General features: G+C 41.1%; 1 protein-coding gene across 2 annotated transcripts; it reads right to left on the bottom strand.

Moving 5' to 3' along the window:
* Window positions 1-2517: 2517 nt before the first annotated feature.
* Window positions 2518-22248, bottom strand: ATP6AP2 (ATPase H+ transporting accessory protein 2; the record flags this gene model as incomplete). 2 transcript variants are annotated; one of them, XM_079727305.1, is made up of 9 exons in its annotated part: window positions 2518-3548; window positions 5572-5691; window positions 6669-6818; window positions 7894-7947; window positions 9184-9321; window positions 9470-9565; window positions 14376-14507; window positions 16134-16264; window positions 22209-22248. In XM_079727305.1, the coding sequence occupies 9 exons, from the start codon at window positions 22246-22248 to the stop codon at window positions 3354-3356; spliced, it is 1056 nt and encodes a 351-aa protein (XP_079583431.1). In that variant the 3' UTR covers window positions 2518-3353. The 2 variants fall into 2 exon arrangements, with proteins under 2 accessions (XP_079583431.1, XP_079583432.1); XM_079727306.1 differs by having other exon boundaries at window positions 2518-3545.
* Window positions 22249-22519: the final 271 nt, after the last annotated feature.

Here is a 22519-nt window from a genome sequence, read left to right as displayed (position 1 = left end):
CATTCTGGGCTTGTATGTTCTTTCCTTGGGTTTCTTGAAAATGCTGTTCCACCCTCGCAGTACTTTGCATATTACACATGAGAAGTCTGATGCTAGGCAAATTTTCTTATTCATATAGGTAATTTGACCTTGTGCCTGGAAGCCCTGAAGATCTTTTGTCTTAAAAGTCTAAAATTTTAATAAGATAGGACTCAGAGTTGATAGATTAATGTCAATTTCCTGAAGTACATGGTGGGCCATTTCAATATGTAGATTTAAATTTTCTCTTATTTCTTGGATTAGAGTTTTTAAAAAAGTTAATGTCACCAAAGATTAGACATTGAGATCATGTGCCTCCTGACATCATGAGCAAATTTCAAACCAACAATTTTATAGAGAGACATTATCAAACCAACAATTTTATAGAGAGACATTCTGTAAAATCACTGGCCATTACTTTTTCAAAAGTGAAGCAGTGGTCCAGTGGTTAGGACACGGCACTTTCACTTGCTGGGGCCCCGGGTTCAATCCCTGGTCCAATCCCTGGTCGGGGAACTGAGACTAAGGAGACAGGACAACTAAATGCGAAATGCGCTCCTGAACTGCATCTGGGTCCAGTAAAAGGTCACGAGAGTAGGACAACGGACATAATTTACTAACCAAAGTTTGTTCCTATTATTTGCAACCAAGAAACTAGCCAGTACATATCAGTGGTACAGTGATGGGCCCAAGCAGAGTTCCTTGAATTTGGTACTATTATTATAGTTTATATTAAGCATTCACAAACCTTTGAGCATGTTATCCCACTGAATGCTGACTTTCACAAACCTGGAGTATTACCATCCCCATTATATAGATGAAAAACTTTGATTCAGAGAGGATTAAGGGATTTGCCCAAGATTGTTCAGCTAATAAGTGGTGAATCGGATAACTGAATTCATCTTTATTTCAGTCACAGTGCTTCTTAAACTAATGCCTTTTTCTGACAACTCCTTATTTTTCCAGGAAACCACTGCATAGTCACTCTGTCATGAAAAGGCTGGAAAGAAACCTACCTGAAGCCAAGGTTGGAAGGCCTGATGCCACTGCATGTTTTGGAAATTGTTGGTTGATCACCCATTAAAAAGTAAGTTTATGGCTTCCATATTATTTGGTACTAGTGAAAATGGATTCAGGATAGCATTCCTTCACAAAAGACAGCCAAAGAAAGTAAAAAATCAATTTTCTACTATTAACAGAATTAGGCCATAAGCAGCATCTATCACATGTAGAGTCTCAGATATTTTATAAACCTGGAATAGTCCACTGATTAGATATAAAGTGACTGGGTTTTCTCTTTCAGTGTCAGTGGAATAGTCTGCCATGAGCCTGACTTTCCTGCCTCTCACACAAATCTTGACATCATGATTTATATTCCTGAATGAATTAGACTTAATTTAAGAGCAAATCATCAGCAACAGGTATAATAATCTTGGCAGAACATTTATTTTAATTAATTGCTTTCTGCCTACCATAGATGGAAGGGTGCTGATGCCATTTACCCTGTAAGGATTAGTGCTGTCATGTTATTAATTTTTTTTCTTCTCCTAGAACTTAGTCTCATCAGTTTTAAATTACAAAGGCACTGGTTTACTTCATATTTCATCATAACAATCTAACTTCTGTGGCAATATTTATATAAGAAACTTGTGAAAGAAAAATGAATTTTAACTGCTCTGCAGTGTTATAGATCCCTGTTCCCCAGACATAGGCCCTGTTGGGTTCCGTGGGGGTCAGAGTGTTTCCGGGCTAGGTTGCTGAAAATGCCCTCACCCTCATAAACTTGGCAGGGGGTAGTGGTGGAGGAGAACACTTGAGTGATCTTAGGACCATTAGTTTTTCTTTCCTGTGGAGTTATCGGCTTCACTATTTATAGTCCAACGAGAGGCAAAAAGAAGACAAAAATTTCCTCCACTCCGTGGAAGACACTGTAACTGTCAACGGTATCCGGCGGTAGTGGTAGATAACACAGCTAAATAGACTTTGTCTTCTCAAACATGTTATTTAGAAATGATTTGATGTTCTTTGCAAAGAAGAGGCAGACACAGCTAATACTAAACCTAAGTAGGGTTCCCAGGGGCAGGGCAGCACAACTCTTACTAAAGTAACTTAGCTACATAATCATGAATTTTAAAATTCTAATTGGGTAATAAGCTATACGAATTTAAAACTGTATCCCTTAAGCCTTTACCTTATTAGTTCTTCATACTCTAATCAATTAGTTGTATATTCACCTTTATGAAGGAAATTTAAGCCTTCCCTACCTGAAGTCTAAGTGTGAATTTATCACATATTCTGTATAAATTCAGTAACAAGCATAGTAATTGAAATGTCTTCCTCATATTGGTAATGAATCTCAGGAGGCAGTGAGAATAAACAAATGTAAAAAATAATAATAAAACAGTTTGTGTAACAAAACAGCCAATTTTGATTAGATTAAAACCCTTTTCATTTAGGTTTTTACAATATAAAATAGATTTAATATTGAAATGGCACAAATTTGGAATCATTATTAACTTTATTTGCCACTCTATAGACATTGGTCCACATGAAAAGTAGGGAGCATCTACTTCCACTTAGCATTCTATAGAACGACCAGAGTAACTTACTTACAAAAGGGGAAAGATTACTGAAATCATGCCCTAAGATGTCCCCCAGATGTTTTTGTGTCTATAATTACAAGCGTCTATAACTCCACAAAGCTAGTTCCTTCTTAGATCAATGTAGTATCTTTAATATCCACACCTGACCATTCGGATCACCAAACTTTCAGAAGAGGTTAAAAAACAGCTATAGTCTGTCAACCAGATGGAAGTCCAAATCTAAGTTACTATATAAGCACATACGTAGTTTAGAGCTGCTTGAAGTTAAAAACCTTTACTCGTTTCAGAGATATTTACATTAAGACGTTCATGTTCATAGTATATAACAGTCCTATTATTACTTTCACCTTTCCCATGTAAGTAAGTTAAGCATTTCAAATTCAGTGCATTTTCCCAACATAAGTAACACAAACTGTCCTAAATGTTTGTTTTACATTTATTTCAGTGCATGTTTCCAAATATTAAATGGAATGAAATTTATTATATTAAATGGTTATATCAATGAAATTATATTAATCATAGTATTTGAGCATATTATGGAACCTATATCACACAAATCAACTCACATCAATACTATAATTCACTCTAAAAGAACATCATCACAGGCACACAAAATAGAGAACACAAATCTGCTTTTTTATAAATTCACACTATCTACTTTACACTAAAAGATTTACTATAACGAAAACAGCCGATTTCCAAACCCCTTTTCTAAGTTGGCATAAGGTAAGGTCAATCCATTCGAATCTTCTGGTTTGTCATCCTATAAATGATGCTATCATATCCAGGATCCATGTTCCAAATATTGTAAGAGGTGATAATCACAGCCAAGGCCAAGGCGATCATTATCCAAAGTATCAGGTTGAAAACCACTGGATATTCAAAATTATACTTATATGCGAGGTTATAGGTACTTGATGGGTCCTTCTACAATAAAGAAAAGAAAATCAAGAGGGAAGAATGTTAAGTCAGGAAATTATCCCAATTTGCTAGCTACGATTCATTTATCTAACAAACTATATTAATAAGTGGCATAAGAGCTCCTTTTATATTAGGAGAAACCAAGAAGGGGGAGCCTTCACAGAGAAGGTTAGCACACTGTTGGTGGAAGTATATATAGTGCTCCAACTGCTTGCAGCACTGATAAACTTGACAGTGTGAGTATACTGTGATCCAGCCAGTTCATGACCTGGGGAACACACTTCTAGATGTGTACCAAGACATGTGCAAGGACATCCATCAACGGGATGGATAATTGTGGCACAGCCCAGTGGAACATAGAGTAGTTCAGGTCATTTTACTGCTGTATTTATCAACTTGTGTGGCTCTTAAAAACAATACTGAGCCTTTGTGCAGAGAAAAACACATATAGTATGATTCTAGAAAATTCAATTACAGACAAAACCAAACATTATTTAAGGATAAATACCTATGTATTAAAACTGTAAAGAAAAGCCAGGGAATGGTTAACGTAATATTAAGGAGAGCAATTACCTCTAGATGGGGAGGGTAACGGAATAAGACAAGAGGGAGCTTCAGAAGAACAAGTATTCTCTAACGTTAAATTTTTTAAATTCTTTAACTAGTATTACGTTACATACTTTGTATGCTGTGTGCAGAAGGTGTGTCCTGCCAGGGAGGTTTTACATTTGCTTCCGCTGGAGGCCACGGGTCTTACCAGCCTGGGGCTGAGGTTTGTGTCAATTTCTTGGCCTGGGGCTTCCTAGAACTTGCGGGTAGTATATATTTGAGCCTCAAACCCACACGAAGGTGGCCCTGTGGTTAAGGATTCCCTAGGAGACATTCCACCCCCAGCACATACCCCGACTGCACAGCCCCCAAGCTGCCTTCCTGTCCCCTTCTGCTGGCAGGCAGGCTGTTTTCTAGTCTGCCCTCTCACTGCGGGCACGGCCCTTTCAGGGTCCCAGCTTCACGGGGAGGCGTCAGTTCCAACTCCCCACAGAGAGCCAGTTGCTCGGTAACCCAACTGGAAATGTTCCCAGGGCAGCCTAACACAGTTCTCCAGTTCCCTTTCTTTAGTTGCTCCTTAAGAGTTTCCCTTACTTTTTTGAGAGTTAAACTGTGCACTCAAGAGGGTGTTTACTTTTTATCCACTATTTCTAGATGCTCTGTAGTCGAAAAAATTTTCGGTTTGTCTAGCCCGCCATGCTGTCTTAAACAGAGGTCCTTCCACTCCTGTTTAGGATGAAACAATCTCAAACCAGTCACATCTAGATTATCTTGAACACATTACTTTTGAGCATCTCATTCTAAGTCCCACACAGCGACTGGTAAAACTGAGGAGAGTGCGGGCTGCAAAATGGACCCAAAGGAGAGTGTCCATAAACGACTGGGAATCCAAGAGATGAAGCCAGCTGGGAATCCGAGAGATGAAGCCAGCTGTAAGTAATGTTCTTGGCCGTGCGCGCACACGCACTTGTTTTACTAGGGCTGGCACCCTTGCCTATCATCCTCTAAATGCTTAAAAATCAAGGCAAGATCCAGGTCAAAAAACTATTATAAAGAGTGTACGTAGCCGGAAAATGGGAGACTGTACCACAAAGACAATGTACCTCTGAGAAAAGCAGACTCCACAAGAGAGCGCCACACCACTCCCTCATGTTAACTTCTGAGGTCTCCTTGTAATACCCATATTTGAATTATCTTATGGGCTCTGACACATTTGCTTTTATCCCTAACAAAGCCTTGCTTTTATCCCTAACAAAGTCTCGCATCCCTAACAAAGTCTTGCATTATCTGATTACAACCCCCAAAGAACTGAGCATCACTGGCAAAACACACATACCTATGTGAATAAGAAACCTACGTTTTAATTGTTTTTTCAGATTTACTGACTGCTCCTTCATACTGCCCACAAGTGATACAGGATTTCGTGGGTTTTTTAGAGTTAATTTTACAATTTTAAAGCAGGATCTGAAAACGTACTCACCGCTTGTTTTGCCTCAAGGATAGTCCTAGTCTTCCTCGCAAGGGATGTGTCGAACGATCTGACAGTCACTAACTCTACCACTGCATTCCCACCGTAGAGATTGTACATGTCATCTGCAAACTGAAGAGTTACTGACATTACTATGAATCTCAAGACACATACTTATTTAAAATTTTTGTAAAGCTTCTGTGCACCTACAAGAACAAATACAATTACCTACTGGCTCATGAAATACACTGTGTCTTAAAATAGGCAAGTCTTAAAGGTTTAAATATTCAGTAAAGTGTTAAGAGTCAACGTATAAACGTTCAAAATAAAATTACTTCCAGAAAGAAGGAGTCACTGAATTTGTTGGTGTATAAATTGGGGGCAGGGAAGTAGGAAAAATGAAATCTTTGTTGTCTCTGGTTGATCGCAAACATCTACAAAGATTTAACCATGAAGCCTCACTGAAGAGCTGCAGGTGAATAACGTCAAGGGCAGAAGAAAACTAGCATTTACTAGTATCTGCTGAATGTCTGGTACTGTGCTAAGTGTTCTCCTTCGATTATTTCATAGGGATTAACAGGGACAGAGTTTCAGGGAAGCTGAAAGTTCTGGCGATGGATGGTGGTACAGTTGCCCAACAATGTGAATGTACTTAGTGCCACAGAGCTGTATACTTAGAAATGGTTAAATGGTAAATTTATGTTAGATATATTTTACCATGCCAAAAAGAAAAGAAAAAAGTACTGTGCTAGAGTTATTGATCATTTCCTATGCTGCCTATGCCAGCATTAGAAAGAGAGACATCCCTGGGATTTCCCTGGTGGTCCAGTGGTTAGGACTTGGCACTTTCACTGCCGGGGCCCGGGTTCAATCCCTGGTTGAGGAACTAAGATCCTGCAAGCCAAGCCGCTCGGCAAGGCCAAAAAAAAAAAAGACAGACATCCCAACATACACCTGTGACCTACTCCATCCTCGGTCACTGAAATTAGAGGGCCCTCAAAGAAGGGGAGTAAAAGACTTCAATCAATAGTATTTCACTAAGCAGATTTTTCCCAGTAGGAGGCTAAAAGTCAAATGCTCTAACTGCTCACACCCCATTGATGGTTTACCTTTTGTAGAGCATCAACAAGGATCTTAGAAGCATCTCTAAATTGTTCAGAGTCTTCCCCGTAACGTTTCCCAATTTCGTCCAAACCTGCCAGCTCCAGTGAGTATAAATCAGGAGAATGATCCTTGGCTAGATGTTTATGTCGAGACAACTTAGGAGAACAAACAAACAAAAGGAAATAGATGAAGTATTGTCAAACACAGCCAGTTGGAGTTTTACACCTAACTAAACTAGGCAGAAGCACCCCAGGGTATCACAATAGTCTAGAACGGTGGCCAACAGAACTGGTTTAAATGGGAGTTTCTGATAAATCCAACACAAATCTCATTTTTAGGAGCAGTTATAATAAAAGCTCTTTTAAAAATTTCTTAGTTTAAAAACCTCAGATGGGGCTTCCCTGGTGGCGCAGTGGTTGAGAGTCCACCTGCCGATGCAGGGGACACGGGTTCGTGCCCCAATCTGGGAGGATCCCACATGCCGCGGAGCGGCTAGGCCCGTGAGCCACGGCTGCTGAGCCTGCGCGTTCGGAGCCTTTGCTCCGCAATGGGAGAGGCCACAACAGTGAGAGGCCCACGTACCACAAAAAAACAAAACAAACAAAAAAAACCCTCAGATATGGGCCAGTGTATGAGAACAGATGGTTGGACCAGATTGATCCCAGGAGAGACGAGCCATCAGTGCTCACAGAGCAGACACCTCCCACACCACCAGCACTACACTTCCACACTCCCCAAACCAACCCCACTGAGAGTTCGGGCAACAACTTCAGAAGACAGCACACAGGTAAGATTTTCTATTTCATCATAGGAGGTTTTTTTTTAAAAAGTCATTCACCAAAAAAAAAAAAGAGAATACACTACAGGCATATATATTCCCTTCCTGACTTGGTCAACTGATTAGTCCAAACTGTTTTAAGTTTTAATGTCTGACAAGAAATCAACAGGTCAGGTCCACAGCCAGGGTGGCCTTACTCCTAAGCCTGTGTTCTTGGAAGATATATTAATACTTACTATCCCTCCTAAAGGTAGAAATGCAAAGTAATTTGTTAACATGAGATGAGTTCAAAATTCCCAACACCACCACTGATTTCTCAACTTTCATGGAATCATAAATCTAGGGCACATACTTAAACTTTTTGACTGGTTTCACTATCATTCAAGGACTCTCTAGAAATGTCTTCTGGAACCAGAATAAATGGAACTGAAAAATTAGAGAAGCCTACTTACCAGACTTGAAATATCATGTAGCACTTGCAGTTCAGAAAGAAAAAGCAGATCAACCTGCAGAGAGCAGAAAGAAATGAGCATTATTTTATTTTATTTTATTTTATTTATTTTTGCGGTACGCGGGCCTCTCACTGCTGTGGCCTCTCCCGTTGCGGAGCACAGGCTCCAGACGCACAGACTCAGCGGCCATGGCTCACGGGCCCAGCCGCTCCGCGGCATGTGGGATCTTCCCGGACCGGGGCACGAACCCATGTCCCCTGCATCGGCAGGCAGACTCTCAACCACTGTGCCACCAGGGAAGCCCAATAGTTTTATTTTTGATAAAGCTGTGATAAAGCATCTAAACTCTAAACTGGTTTTCCCTCAGGGCATCAGAATATTCTGGCACACTTCAATGAGGTCCTGCCAATAGCCTACTTTGCTCACATCCCTTGAAGAATAAAAGATGGTGGTCCTGGTCATCCAGAGTAGGTGAAGGAGGGAGGCTACCACAAAGGTGGCATGCCATGTGGTTAAGAGGGTGCATGAACAGGTGGTGAAGCTGACATACAGGAGTCAAAAGTAAGGATGGTGCCCTCCACTGTACAGTCAAGAATGAATTAGAGGGGCTTCCCTGGTGGCGCAGTGGTTGAGAATCTGCCTGCCAATGCAGGGGACACGGGTTCGAGCCCTGGTCTGGGAGGATCCCACATGCCGCGGAGCAACTAGGCCCGTGAGCCACAACTACTGAGCCTGCGCGTCTGGAGCCTGTGCTCCTCAACAAGAGAGGCCGCGATAGTGAGAGGCCCCCGCACCGCGATGAAGAGTGGCCCCCGCTTGCCACAACTAGAGAAAGCCCTCGCACAGAAACGAAGACCCAACACAGCAAAAATAAATAAATAAAGGATTTCATTTCTTTAAAAAAAAAAAAAAAAAAAAAAAAAAAGAATGAATTAGAAAAATGAGGCAACACATCAAAAGTGGCAGTGAATAATGGCTCCCACATTACCAGGTCCACACAGCTCTACCAACTACCAACTAGTTACTGTGATTTCTGGCCTGTCATGGTGGCAACCCTTGCGCTAGAATGTAGTGCTATTTATTACTACAGATCAGCTCACAAAGAGTCAATTCATTCATGAGATTCATTTTTTAAAAATTACACTATAGGAAAAAAGAATCTACTCCAAGCAATAAACTTGCAAAACTTCTCATTTTCTAAAATTTCAAGTTTGCTGTAAAGTCAGGAGCATAAGAAATGGGAAATTACTAATGATATTCATTTATTCATTCAATAACTGTACTACTTACTTCATTGTTCCTACTCAGAGAATTGAGGGGAAGTGAACTGAGAACAGAGTTTTCTTGAAACAGTCGATTGCGGAGCTGTCTTAGTGTTACTGAGAGATCTTCAAAAACCGAGTTTGCCTTCCCCACCATGTACACTCTCTGCAAGAATCCAAAATTTTGTTACATTCTACAGATTAATTCCAATATACAGAGGTCTGTCAGCATTTTTCATGAAATTTTAAATTTTCATTAAATAAAGAAAGCTTATTTTTTAAAGCATTTAAAATAAAAACTGTATCACACTTACTTCCTCACTGGGAGCCAACTGTAAAACTACAGGAGTTTCTTCAGAAAATAAGGAGTGAATGGAATTTGCAACGCTGTCAAGACTAAAAGGAACTGCCTGAAATTTAATAGTGAGATCTTAATTATTATCTGAACCAAAATGGGAAGAAAAATCATTCACATAGTATTAAAAAAGGAGCCTTAAAAAAAAAAGTACCAGCATTTTCTATGGAAATTCAAAAGACCTAAATCATATCCAAACGTAGAGTCCTTTTGAGGGCACAAAAGATTAAACAGCCCCCTAGTGGGCCAATGAGTTTGTCTCCCCAAATGTGCCTATATGAGAAAAAAACGTGCAAAATGAAGGACAAAACACTACCTTGCACAAACGACCATTTTCTGGTGGTCATTCAGGTATTTTAGGCAGGAATACATCTGGTTTCAATACTGATAAAATGTGCTACAATTAATGTATATTCTACAATAATGTATTAACTTGCATTTAAGAGGTCAAAGGAATCTGAAGACTTGAATATAATTGAAAGACCTCATTTTTCATTTCAAAATTTTAAAAATGTTTAGTAAGATGTAGGGTTTGGTCTTCAGATAGACTGAAGACTCTTAGGCAAGGCATAAAGTATGTCACAAGAATTCTGAATGTGAAATTTATCTTGGGAACACATGATATTAATAAACTGAAATAGCTAATTGTGATAAAATGTACTTTCTTCTGTGAATTTATTATTAAAGTGAAACATACATATAATATGGTGCACAAATCTTGGAGTAACAGCTCAAGGAATATATACAAATAGATATGCTCATATAACCCAACCAGAGCAAAACAAAACATCAGCACCCTACAAGCCTCTCTACCCACTCCCTCCACCCCCAAGGGTAACCAAAATTCTGACTTCTACTCCCATAGACCTGTTTTTGCCCCCCATTATTTTTTAAAACAAATTATGGTAATTTTCCCCTCAAAAACTTATTTTATTCTCAATATTATTACAACAAGCAGAACAGTAGTAATGTTTTTGTTTTAATGGAGATTTCATACAGTGATTTTTTTCCCCAGTAATTCCCTTTACTATTAAAAGGTTCATGTGTATAAGTAGCTCGTTAATGTGGGCCAGGCAGAAATAAATGTGATTAATAAACATGAAGTGTAATCTATTTTTACTCTTACACAAGATGCATATTAACTCTTCCCCAAATTCTCTTAAAATAAGTTAATGAGTAAGTGCAGAAGGGGGAGAGTTCCAGCATCCTGTTACCAGCTCCCCGAGCCAGCCACACGCGCTCCTCCTCCTGCAAGCACGCACTTCACTTCCTTGGGCTTTGCAAGGAACATGAGAACATGTAACACAAACTCTCCAGCCTCATTTCACCTCAGTGGCACACACAGCAGGAAAGTTGAAGATTAAAGGTAACGTGTCCCTAGCAATCAAATTGGAGAAGCTACTGAGTCAGGTGAGCGCCAAACTGTGAAGGAAAAGAAAAAATTATATAGACTGCTATACTCAAAAAGGAAAAAAGGTCATGCTTCAAATCCCATGATTGTTTTCTTCTACTACATTATAAGGATGCATGTTTGTCCTGGGAAAAATGGAAATTCTGTATCTACAGGACTTGAAAATCTAATGATAACAGCTAGCTAATCAAACAGAAGCTTTAAGTGTAATTCTAAGGCTTTTTTTTTGGGGGGGGTGGATTTTTCCCTCGGAGCTTTATATCTTTCCACCTACTGCCAGTAAAAGGATTAGAAGCGGTCAGTCAGGGTCAAGCAATAACATGACCTCTTTCACAGCTTCCACTCCTGTAAAATGAGGCTAGTCTGTTTTAAAATGTTTAGTTTTGGATTGTAGGCTAATGAAAATCTTAATGGCATATTGGATTTTTAATATACTTTATTTTTATTTTTTGGCTGTGCTGCGTGGCATATGGGATCTTAGTTCCCTGACCAGGGATGGAACCTGTGCCCCCTGCAGTGGAAGCGCGGCGTCTTAACCACTGGACCGCCAGGGACGTCCCATATATACGTTTTTAAAAGAGATCTTCTACAGTGATTTTCACAGAAATCACACAACAAGCTACTTAATAATCTTTGCAAAGACTAAAAGTATCTTTTTCACGTCTTTCATTTTTATTGTTCCCTTCCTTCCATTTACTCTGAAATTCTTCTGGTTTCTTTAACTCATTAATTTCCAATCTTTTAAATTATCTAACGTGCATGTAGGGTTATAAATTTTCCCTCTTCTTACCACTTTAGCTGTACCCCACAATTTTTTAAATATATGGCACATTTGTGATATTCAGTTCCAAATAATTTCAACACTTCCACCATAATTTTCTCCTCAACCAATGAATTATTTAGGACTGTGTCTATTCCAGCTATCTTTTCTTGTTGGCTTTTTAAAAATTAATTTTTAAGAGTTATATATACATGCGGTTTAAAGAGACAATTCTCTAAGACTTTCTATGGAAGATAAGTTTGCCCACCCATTTCCTATTTCTATGAGGTACTTTCTTTCCTCCCCCATCTTTTTTCTTCCTGACTTCAAGTTAATTTTTCCAGTTTTATTGAGATACCATTAACATACATCACTGTGTAAGTTTTAAGGTATACAACATGATGGTTTGACTTACATATACTGTGAAACGATTACTGCAATAAGTTTAGTGAACATCCATCATCTCATATAGATACAAAAAAAGAGAAAGCAAAAAAGAAAATTTTTTTCCTTGTGATAACTTAGAATTTACCCTCTTGACAACTTTCATATGTGTCACACAGCAGTGTTAACTACAGTCATGCTGATTGAACATTACATCCTTAGTACCTATTTATAGCACTCACCTTCAAATCCTTTGTTTCCTTTTCTTTTTACCACCACCTCTAAATAATGTTTATACTACTCCATCTTGATTTTTCAATTTTAGGCATTATGTATTTATCGCCCATTGTAGAAAATGAGGATCTAGCTCTCCCACATTACCAACCACAGCCCTATCCCCTTACAAGCACTCTATCTCTCCACCCTCCCAATAGTTATAATTTTCATTTCTGTATCATTTTATTATAACTACTTAAACAATATTCTCAGCCTAGCTTCATACTATGCAATTCCTGCTTTTCCTTTCTTGCATTTCTGGTCCCTAATGGCAATGATGAGAAATCTGCTACCATTTTACTCTCATTCCTTTGTCATGACAGTGTCTTTTCTCTCTGGGAAGATTATTAGCATCCTTGACAGTTCTTCAATTTCACTATATTTAGGTGTTGATTTGGCTTTAGCCTACCTCAGTGTGCTCTAAACCTGAGGAGTCGTATCTTGTGTTTGTTTCTACCATTTCCAAGCATTTTTTAAGGTATCATTTTGTTATTGTATTCAGATTTAACTGCATTGTGGTCAGAGAGGGTGGTTTATATGATACTGGTTATTATCCATTGAGATTTGCCTTGTGGCCTAGTACATGGTCATTTCTGTAAGCATGTCATGTGTGCTTGGAGATAATCTATACTAGACCACAGGAAAAGTGTGAACCCCCCACCACCACCAAAATCAGCATCATATAGACCAGTGTTACAATGCAGTGAAATGAGAAACTGAAAAATTTAAAAAATAAAAAATTATTTTGAAAGAACCCATATGTTACAACACTTCTAAATAACTCATGGGTTAAAGAAATCAGTATAAATTACAAAATATTTTTAAGTGAAAATGAAAGCACCACGTATCAAAAATATCTTTTAACTGCCTCTGGTTTCTATCCCTTCCTTTAACTCTTTCACAATTTTAATATATGTATTTTTAAATCTCTTTTTGAGGCTGGTCTGTTATCTGTAGTAGTTCTAGGGGGATGAATTCTGTTTGTTGCACCTGCTGACTTTCTCATGGCATTTTTATCCTTCAAGTGTTTGGTAAATTCAACTCCTCTTCAATTCTTTTTTACTGAAGGACCCCTGGGCTGGGGAGGTGTCTGTGTGGGGTGGATTGTGTGAATTTGGAGCATGTGACTCTGCACAGCACAAGCCCATAGTTCCGATTTCTCTTAGGGGGGCTCTTTGGGCCCCACAGCTAAGGGTGGCAACCCAGCTCCTTCACGGTAGCCCTGGGGCAGCTGGGGTTTTTATACTCCTCCTTTCAAGAACAAGACAGCATTTTATAGCCCCAGGCTTTCTGTAGGGAACAGAATTTCACCTTCAGCTCCTGCTCACCACTGTGGCTTTTGAATTCATATTCATATCTGGCACCTGTGTGTACCCCTTGCTTGCTTTCAAGTTTAGTGATACATGTAAAGATGTTTGGTGACTTCTATATGCTTACAGTAGAAGGAGGGCCTCTCACAACAGCTCAGTCAGCCATACTGCCTGAAAGGCCAGTGAAGGGATAAGTGAGCTAGCAAAATTGCTTCCAGTCTCTTTCTTACACAAAAATGATAAAATTCTGAAGGGAAGGTGACAAAATAATGCCCTAGAAAATGTCAGCAGGTTACACCCTCAACTGGTTTCTCTTTTTTGAGCCTCTGACTATTCTGAGAGTGGGCCAATTTCTCTACCTGTTACCTTAGAAAGTATTCTCACCCATGGCAAACAGCCAAGTCTCAATAAATTTACAACCATCATATAATTTTAAAAAAAACTATCAGCTCGGTGCTTTGTGACCGCCTGGAGGGGTGGAATAGGGAGTGTGGGAGGGAGGGAGACGCAAGAGGGAAGAGATATGGGAACAGATGTATATGTATAACTGATTCACTTTGTTATAAAGCAGAAACTAATAAAAAATAAATAAATAAAAACAAAAAACCCAAAACTATCAGTGCATTAAAAAAAAAAGACGAGTGCTTAGAACACAATCCATAATGACAGCTGACAAGACAAAATTTTAAATGCGTCCCTTTAATTCTTTATAATAAATACTCACATTTTCCAAAGGGTACGAAATGACACTGCCTGGGGGTAGAGCAAGCTTGTCCACTCCCTTCACCATCACCATAATGGTAGCCCGAGGACGGTGGAATAGGTTACCCACTGCGAGTCCCGGCCAAGAAAGGTCCTACACATTGAAAAGTGTGAAACTGTGCCAATTATCAACTCAGGAAACCATTTCCCTAATAACATCTAACAAGCAGAATTAAGGGGTACTGGGATGACACTGGCAATGAAAACTCACAGGGACAGCAAATGTCTTATTTAAAGCAGTAGTTGCAATCTCCTAATTGAGGATGCTGATTTCTACCTTCTTCATTTTCTTAAACTTCTACAGACTTGAAACAATAAAGTCTTAATAATAAGTCATCTCAAACCTTCTGTGGAAAAAAGCAGGCAAATAAACCAAATGTAGGTACTTTTCAAATTCCAGATTACAAAACATTCTCTTTTCCATATAACCATGGACATTTTCTTCCCTCACATCATTCTTTGCCCTTACCTACAGCATCATTTTTCTCTTTCACAGTGACACAGCAAGGCTACCATTACAACATTCTCTTTAGACTAAGTGCTTTATAAATAAAATTCCTGCTGAAAGTAACTCATAGTAGTTTATTAATAATTGTTTCTAAAGGTTACTTTGACAGCCATTTGTAGTCAAAATTAAGTTTGTAAAGAACTAGGTATAAATTTCATCCTTAAATGTAAACAACCCATCAGGTTCATGCAAGGAATGCAGGGGCTCCACCCAAAGGCCCAGCAGAGAGGCAGTTCCCATGCATTGCTTCTGGTTTCAAGGACACTCAGGACCTAGGAAGAATGTTCCTTTGAGTGATTGATGATATCTAGAGACCACCTCAAAAGCACCAAAGTTTAAAGTGGGAGGAGATACGAAGATACAGCAAACTCCATCTCCTTTCTTCCAGCCCTGAGCTTTATAAGATGTCTCATACTGACTGGACCTAGGCCCCCTATGCAACAATCATGTAAGCAGCCAGTTATAACAAAAGGTTATGGCTACTGACCACACTATTTTCCTAAACTCAGGTAAGATGCATATACATTTTATCATTCATAAAAAATTGCAATGGACTGAATGTATGTGTCTCCTCAAAATTCATATTGCAAAATCCTAATCCCTCCAGTATGACAGTATTAGGAGGAGGGGCCTTAGGGAGGTAACTACACTAGGAAGATGGAATCCTCATGAATGAGATTACAGCGCCTTATAGAGGGGACCCCAGAGGGCTCTCTCCGGCTCTCTCCACCATGTGAGGATACAACAAGAAGCTGGCAGTCTGCAACCCAGAGAGGGCCTTCACCAGAACCCTACCATGCTGGCACCCTGATCGCAGACTTCCAGCCCCTAGAACTGTGAGAAATAAATGTTTATAAAGCACCCAGTCTATGGTACTTTGTAATAGCAGCCTGAACCAAGACACAAGTCTATCATGTGTACTGGAAAAACACAATAAAATTATACATCCTATTAATAGTAGGACAGATGCATTCTCTTATATAACAAAGAACGTCACTACTATGAATAAACGATTACATGGTTAATGTTTTATAATGATTTGTTTTCATAATCGAGCTTGGAACACTTATCCAGAATCTCCCTGACTACAAATAAGCTTTTTACTTTTGTAATCTGGACCTATGTTGGCCCGTTGCTTTCCTGGCCTATTAGCAGAAATCAACAAAAATGCTTTCAGAAGCAGCTCCAAATATTTTTTTAAAATACACATACTTCTTTCACAGAGAAGCCCATGGACAATGCAGCCACGTCTGGGATTCGCTCTCCTGGTATGGGCCAATTTCCATCCCGGAAAACAACAGACCCTGGTGATCTTAATATACTGAACTCGTTCCCTAAGACACCTGAAAGGAAAACAGATTAATAAATGATCACCATCATAAATCTTTTGCACCCACATTGAAAATTATTAAATATAATACATACTTTCCCATTCTCCATTGACTTTAGCATACTAAATTTTGATTGGACAAAATGCTAAAACCTAAACATCAACAAATTCTTTTTCAAAGTATCACTGTAAGAACTTAAGTCCATACATTCTGCTGTAACACAGTTACAACTATGAAACAAGATTCTCCTAACGATCTAGGTGCCTTCCTACAGATGGCCCTTAAACAGGGGCATGTGGCAATTTGGCAAGAATTAGAAATCAGCAGCATTTCTCCACATTTTTAAAGAACAAAAACCAAAACCTTGGCCCAGACCAGAAAGGAAGAAAAGAAACTTGAAATCTCTAAATTATTTCTACCATCAAGGGCTTCCCTGATGGCTCAGTGGTTAGGAATCCGCCTGCCAATGCAGGAGACACGGGTTCGAGCCCTGGTCCAGGAAGATCCCACATGCCGCGGAACGACTCAGCCTGCGCTCTAGAGCCCACAAGCCGCAACTACTGAGCCCACGTGCCACAACTGCTGGAGCCGTCGTGCCTAGAGCCCGTGCTCCGCAACAAGAGAAGCCACTGCAATGAGAAGCCCACACACCACAACGAAGAGTAGACCCCGCTCACGTCAACTAGAGAAAGCCCGCGCATAGCCACGAAGACCCAACACAGCCATAAATAAATAAACAAATATTTCTACCGTCAATCCTCTTGAAAATGCAAATTCATAAAATTACTAGTATATCATGCCAAAACTTCAGCAGGTTAGTATATCTTAGGATAGATCATAGCTTCCCTTATGTCCCACAGGCAAAGCTAGTGAAATGAGTACTGTCAAATGGGGGGTCCACCTTACCAGTCAGAATGTAAAATACTTCAGACTCTAGAAACAAAGTCCAGGACACAGTATTTCCAATGCACATATCAAGAGGCTGAGAAAAGGTATTCTGTAGTAATAAAGTCAGCTAGTCTAGGGGTATGGGGCCTGGGATTAAGAGGTGAGAATGAGAATAAAGGGACTATGTTATAGGCCCTCCAAGGCTAAGGATGAGGTATCTTGCATCTTCACCCATCGTGAGTTAACCCAATGATGTCTAGATTACACAAGGACAAGTAACTAATGGAAACTTCTGAGTTCCTATGAAAAGATTAGTTCCAAGTCCAAAACAAATCTTGGTCATGCCTAGTACAGGAAAATTAGACTTTAATAAAGCATCACTGTTACTCTCTTGACCTAAAGAAAGTACTGCTTACAGGCTATGGGAATAACATTGGAAGCAACAGTAAATGTTTTGGTGTTGCAGTATTGACAGTAAATAAAAGGCCTCAGGATGGTGCTGATACAACATGAAGAGTTTCATTCAGCACAGCCACTAGAGCAGGAATTTCCAAACTGCTCTACCCGAAGGCAGACAAAAAAAAATTAGCAGGATGGAATGGCAGTTTGTAAATGATAGACATCTTGGTTCGCTGAAGTAGTAGTTAACTGCAAACTCTAAGGAAAATGGGGCGGCAAGGAAGGCATACTTTCTGAATACCATACACACTTAAAGAACAATATCTGGATCTGGAGACTGCCTTGTTTGAGATGCAGCCCTGCTCACTCGACCCCAGCAGAGCTCTACTAAATTACTTTGCCTCAACTTTATAGTTAGAATCCACTTCCACACCTGTACAACAGTCCTTCAGGAGCCTAGAGCTTCAGAAAACCTTACAAAGACTCCTATACTGAGAAACTGCTGCTTCACGCAGGCATCTCCGGGATACCTGAAAGAAGGTCACCCATCCTCTACCTGAATATGACCAGTGAATGGGGATGCCACCTCAGCACTACGTTTGTCAGCAATCATCTCCATTGTCCCAACATTCTAATCCTTTAAAAAGTTTAAGAAGTTGGCTTCCCAACTTCTCTCAACTTCCACTTTTATCACTCCCAACTCGGTCTCACCAGATACCCTCATCTCCAGCTTCAAGAGAAAGCACAGGAATTCCTCCAGCTTCCTGCTTCCTCTCCCCATCACAAGTTTATCTGCACAAGCCCCTATCCTTATCTCCTCTCCCTCCAGGTGCTGGCAGGGATGTCCCTCCTCCGGTTGAAAATATCCCATGGTTCAGCCTTCAAGGGACCTTCATTCATTCACCTACTGAATTATTCATTCAGGGTTTATTAAGTCTCTATTCTGGAACAGACGATGTATCAAGAGTTAGGTGACTATATGGTTTGGGGCATACGAAGCTGGCCCTGTACAAAAGAGCTCCACGAGGGCAGGGGTTTCAGTCTGTCTTGTTCACACAGTATCCCCAGGGCTGAAAACGGTGCCTGGCACACCGGTGCTCAATAGATACTTGTTGAGTGAATGAATGAAGCCACATGTTGCACTAGCCGTTTCCCCTCTCAACTGGCTCTTTCGCTTCAGCATAAAAATACGCGTAGGGTGCTCCCATTCTAAAATCCAAACCACAAAACCCTTCCTTTGGTCCTACCAGCCTCCACCTACCTCTGCTTCCCTTCAGACGAAGAATCCTGGAGGAGTTGTCAGCCATCACTGGCTCTGCTACTTCTTCATCTCCTGTTTGCTACCTAACCCACAGCTTCTGACCCCACCATGCCACTGAAATGACTCACCAAATCCCAAAGACAATTTTCAGCCCTCAATTTATGTAACTTCCCAAAGCAGCTGATACTGACAACTCCTTCCTTGAAACTCTCCTGCCTTGGCCTCCATAAGCCCGGGCCCCTGGTTTTCCTTCCAATCCCTCTGGCTGCTTTTCTCCTCAGTTTCTTCCCCTTCCCATCCTTTAAAGCAGTGACGTCCAAACTTTTGAGATTTCAACCCTTTCAGTATAAAGTTTGAAAGTATTCCCAATATACATATATTTACTTATAGAGTATATATTTGTAGTATAAAATATATATTCATAATATATTACAGAACACACAAAATAGAAATTTTTTAAAAGGATGAGACAACTTAGTATTCTTCCCAATTTAATCATGAGAAAATAGCAGACAAGCCCAAATTGAAGGACATTCTACAAAAATATCTGACCATTACTATAAAAAAAAAAGAGAGAGAGAAAATGAGAGACAAATGGAATTTCCAGTACATTCTTCTGGCATCCCAATATCACTGGGCACACTCCACTTTGGAGATCTGCAGCTCCATTCCTGACCCTCACTGCTTTCTATTCTACACTGTTCTACAATGGAGTCTCCCCCTGGCTGAGCTGCAAACACCAAAAACACACTAATGGCTCCCAGATTTTTATATTCAGCCTAGATTTCCCTTGAGCCTTAGGCCTACATACCCCACAGTCAGCTGAGCAGTTCCTTCTAAGTCCCATGGGTCCTTCAAACTCAACAGGTTCAGAACTGAATTCACCATTTTTCCATACACGCCTCCTACATTCTCTGTATCAAAGGATGACACCACCTTCCACGCAGCTGCTCGAATTAGTCATCTTTAAATCCTTCCTCAGCACCACAGCTAATCAACCAATGAATTCTGTCCATCTTTTGTTCTTCTTCTTATCTCACAACCCTTTCCCTTCCATGTCCAGGGTCTGCATCAGGCCCTCCCCACTTCAGGCCCTCCTGAGGCTTGACAGAACTGGCCGCCTTATGACCGGTCATGCCACTCTCGGATCCAGCCTTCCCAGCATCTTTTCAAACTACAGATCTGAACATTCACCCTTAAGCTCAACCACCTTCACTCGATGCCCGGAGCCTTTGAAACAAAATCCAAAATGTAACACCCAAAGCACTTCACCACCCTTCCTTCTGGGATCTCCCCAACTTAACCCCTATACGTTTCAGCTCCACCAAACTATTCGCTCTTTTGCTCTCACACCTCTGTGCTTTTACACATACTGTTCTGTCAAAAATGCCTTTTCTTCCCACCCCAACCTTTCACACATTTGCCTGTGAGGCACCCTGCCTAGGGAAATTTCCCCCAGCCTCCCCAGTCTGGGAGAGAGGTTAGGAATCCTTCCCCTCTTTGGGAACTCCCACCATACTATGCTGTGTCATCTATGAATGGGGATGGAATCAACAAGTGAAAAAATAAGCAGGTCCTACTTTTGACCTCTGGGGCATCAGTGACCAAACTGAATCCCTCTTCAACATGACATCCCTTCAAATTCCATGTGTTCACCCTTGGCCTTTTCTCTCCAAGCTAAACATCTGAATTTTTTTCAAATACTCCTCATGACCTGGTATTCATAACCCTAGATCCCTTCCCCTGGTCTCTGGTTTGGTAACACCATTTTAAAGGACTTATATATATTTTTTCTCAAATAGAGAAGTCAGATCTCTTAAAGATGTTTTCCATTAAATCACATTTAGTCATTGTGGAAAATAGTAATTTAACCTCATCTGACAAGACCATGCAGCGCAGAAGCTGACAGGATCAGATTCTTGATCTGTATGAACTAGACTATTATAGTTAGGAAAGCAGGTTCAAACCATATACAGAAGCAATTATTTTGCCTCAGACCAAAACCTAACAAAAACCCCTAAACCTCAGTGAATCAAAATAATATCAATCATAACATTAAAACATGGAATTTCAGCGACATGTTCAGTTAAATCACAGTATCAAAGGGAAGATCTTTAAATTTCAAAAACTGAATTTAAAAACTTAAAAAATTCCCCCAAAGAAATTGAGTAGATAGATCAGAACGACCTTGACAGAGCCAGAGACGAAAGGTACAATACAACCTTGAAATTTGGGGGTCATTAAAGTAAGTGTAACTATCATCAACACACAACACTGGGCACCTCCAGGGATGGAGAAAACCTGCAGATTTCAAAAACATCAAAGGTCTATACCTTCATGTAGAATTAAACCACCATTCCCAAAGTGGGGCATCTCAGCACCTCACAGAGCAGCGGCACAGGCGTCCTACAGATTTTTAACGTCTAGGTTTTGAATCGACACACTGGGGAACAGGGACCCATTCCTCCAAACTGTTCTAAACTCGGCCTCTTGTTTACCACCGTGCCCCCAGTCCCAGCCCCCATCATTCCCACATTCTCACACCTGTGCCACGACACGTATAATGGGAAAGGCCCAGGCTTTGGAACCAGCTGATCTGGGTTCAATTCCAGCTCTGCGGCTTACTACTTGTGTGCTGTTTGGGTAATTTATCTAGGCTTGACCACTCTGTAAAACGACGGTAATATCCTCTTCTAAGGATTGGTGTAAAATTAACCGAATTACATGATGCACGGTAAGAGGCCAATTATGAGCTGACTTGCATTCCCCTTGTTGAATGCTAGGGAACCTAGGTTCCACGGAGAAAACTACCACTTATTTGACATGTGACCCTAAGAACGTGACTCACATCTTAGTTTCCAAATCCTTAAAATTGGAAACTACTGCAAACTACTGAGAGGAACTTTAAATTCTCCTTGAGAAATAATCATACAAAAACAATTACTCCACCTCCAACTTCCGTATCCTGAAACACTGGGGGGAGTGGGGAGATTTCACCAATTACTGACGACAACCGCTAGAAATGAAGACACCAGAAAAATGCAAAGAAAAGCAGCAGCTGATGGCAGCTGATAAGTCTGCCTTTGCTTCTTCGCAGAGGGCTGCGGTTCAACAGTTGACTGAGAAATGCATCCCCGTCCTCCGAAGCGCCTCCTGAGCCGGAAGAGGCTGGAGCAAGACAGGCGGACGCGCCTTTCTTGAAGAGGCAGAGGGTGGAGGCCGGCTCAGGTGCCCCCACGCAGCCCAGCCCCGCCCGGCCCCAGCAAGCCCGCCAGGCCGCGCCGCCACAGGCCGGCCCGGAGAGAAGGCGGAGAAGGAGGCGGCTGGGGCGAGGCCATCGCCAGCTGCCCGCACTGCGGCATCTGCCCACCCGCGGCCACCCCCGAGTCCCGCGGCCCGGGACCTCACCCGCCACCAAGAAGGACAAGAGCACGACGAGCACAGCCATGGTTCCGCAGCGGCCGCAGCAGTGCAGGGCGACACGGAGCGGACCGGCGGGACGCGAGAGACCACCGCAGCACGAGAGGCCGACGAGCTCGGGCTCGCCCTGACTCCCTGAGTCCGCCCCGTCTTCGCCTCCTCTGGGACGGCTGCAGCCTTCTCCACCAATCGCCAGCTACGCCGCGGCCTGCGGAAGAGACGAAGCCTGGGAAACGTCAGCCTCGTGGGCGGAGCCTAACTTGATGGATGGAAGGCCCTGCCAATGGCAGGCAGGGATC

The sequence above is a fragment of the Hyperoodon ampullatus genome (genome assembly GCF_949752795.1).
Source record: "Hyperoodon ampullatus genome assembly, chromosome: X".
Lineage (NCBI taxonomy): Eukaryota > Metazoa > Chordata > Mammalia > Artiodactyla > Ziphiidae > Hyperoodon > Hyperoodon ampullatus.
The sequence above is the reverse complement of the archived record's forward strand: the minus strand, read 5'-3'. Positions and strand labels throughout refer to the sequence as shown.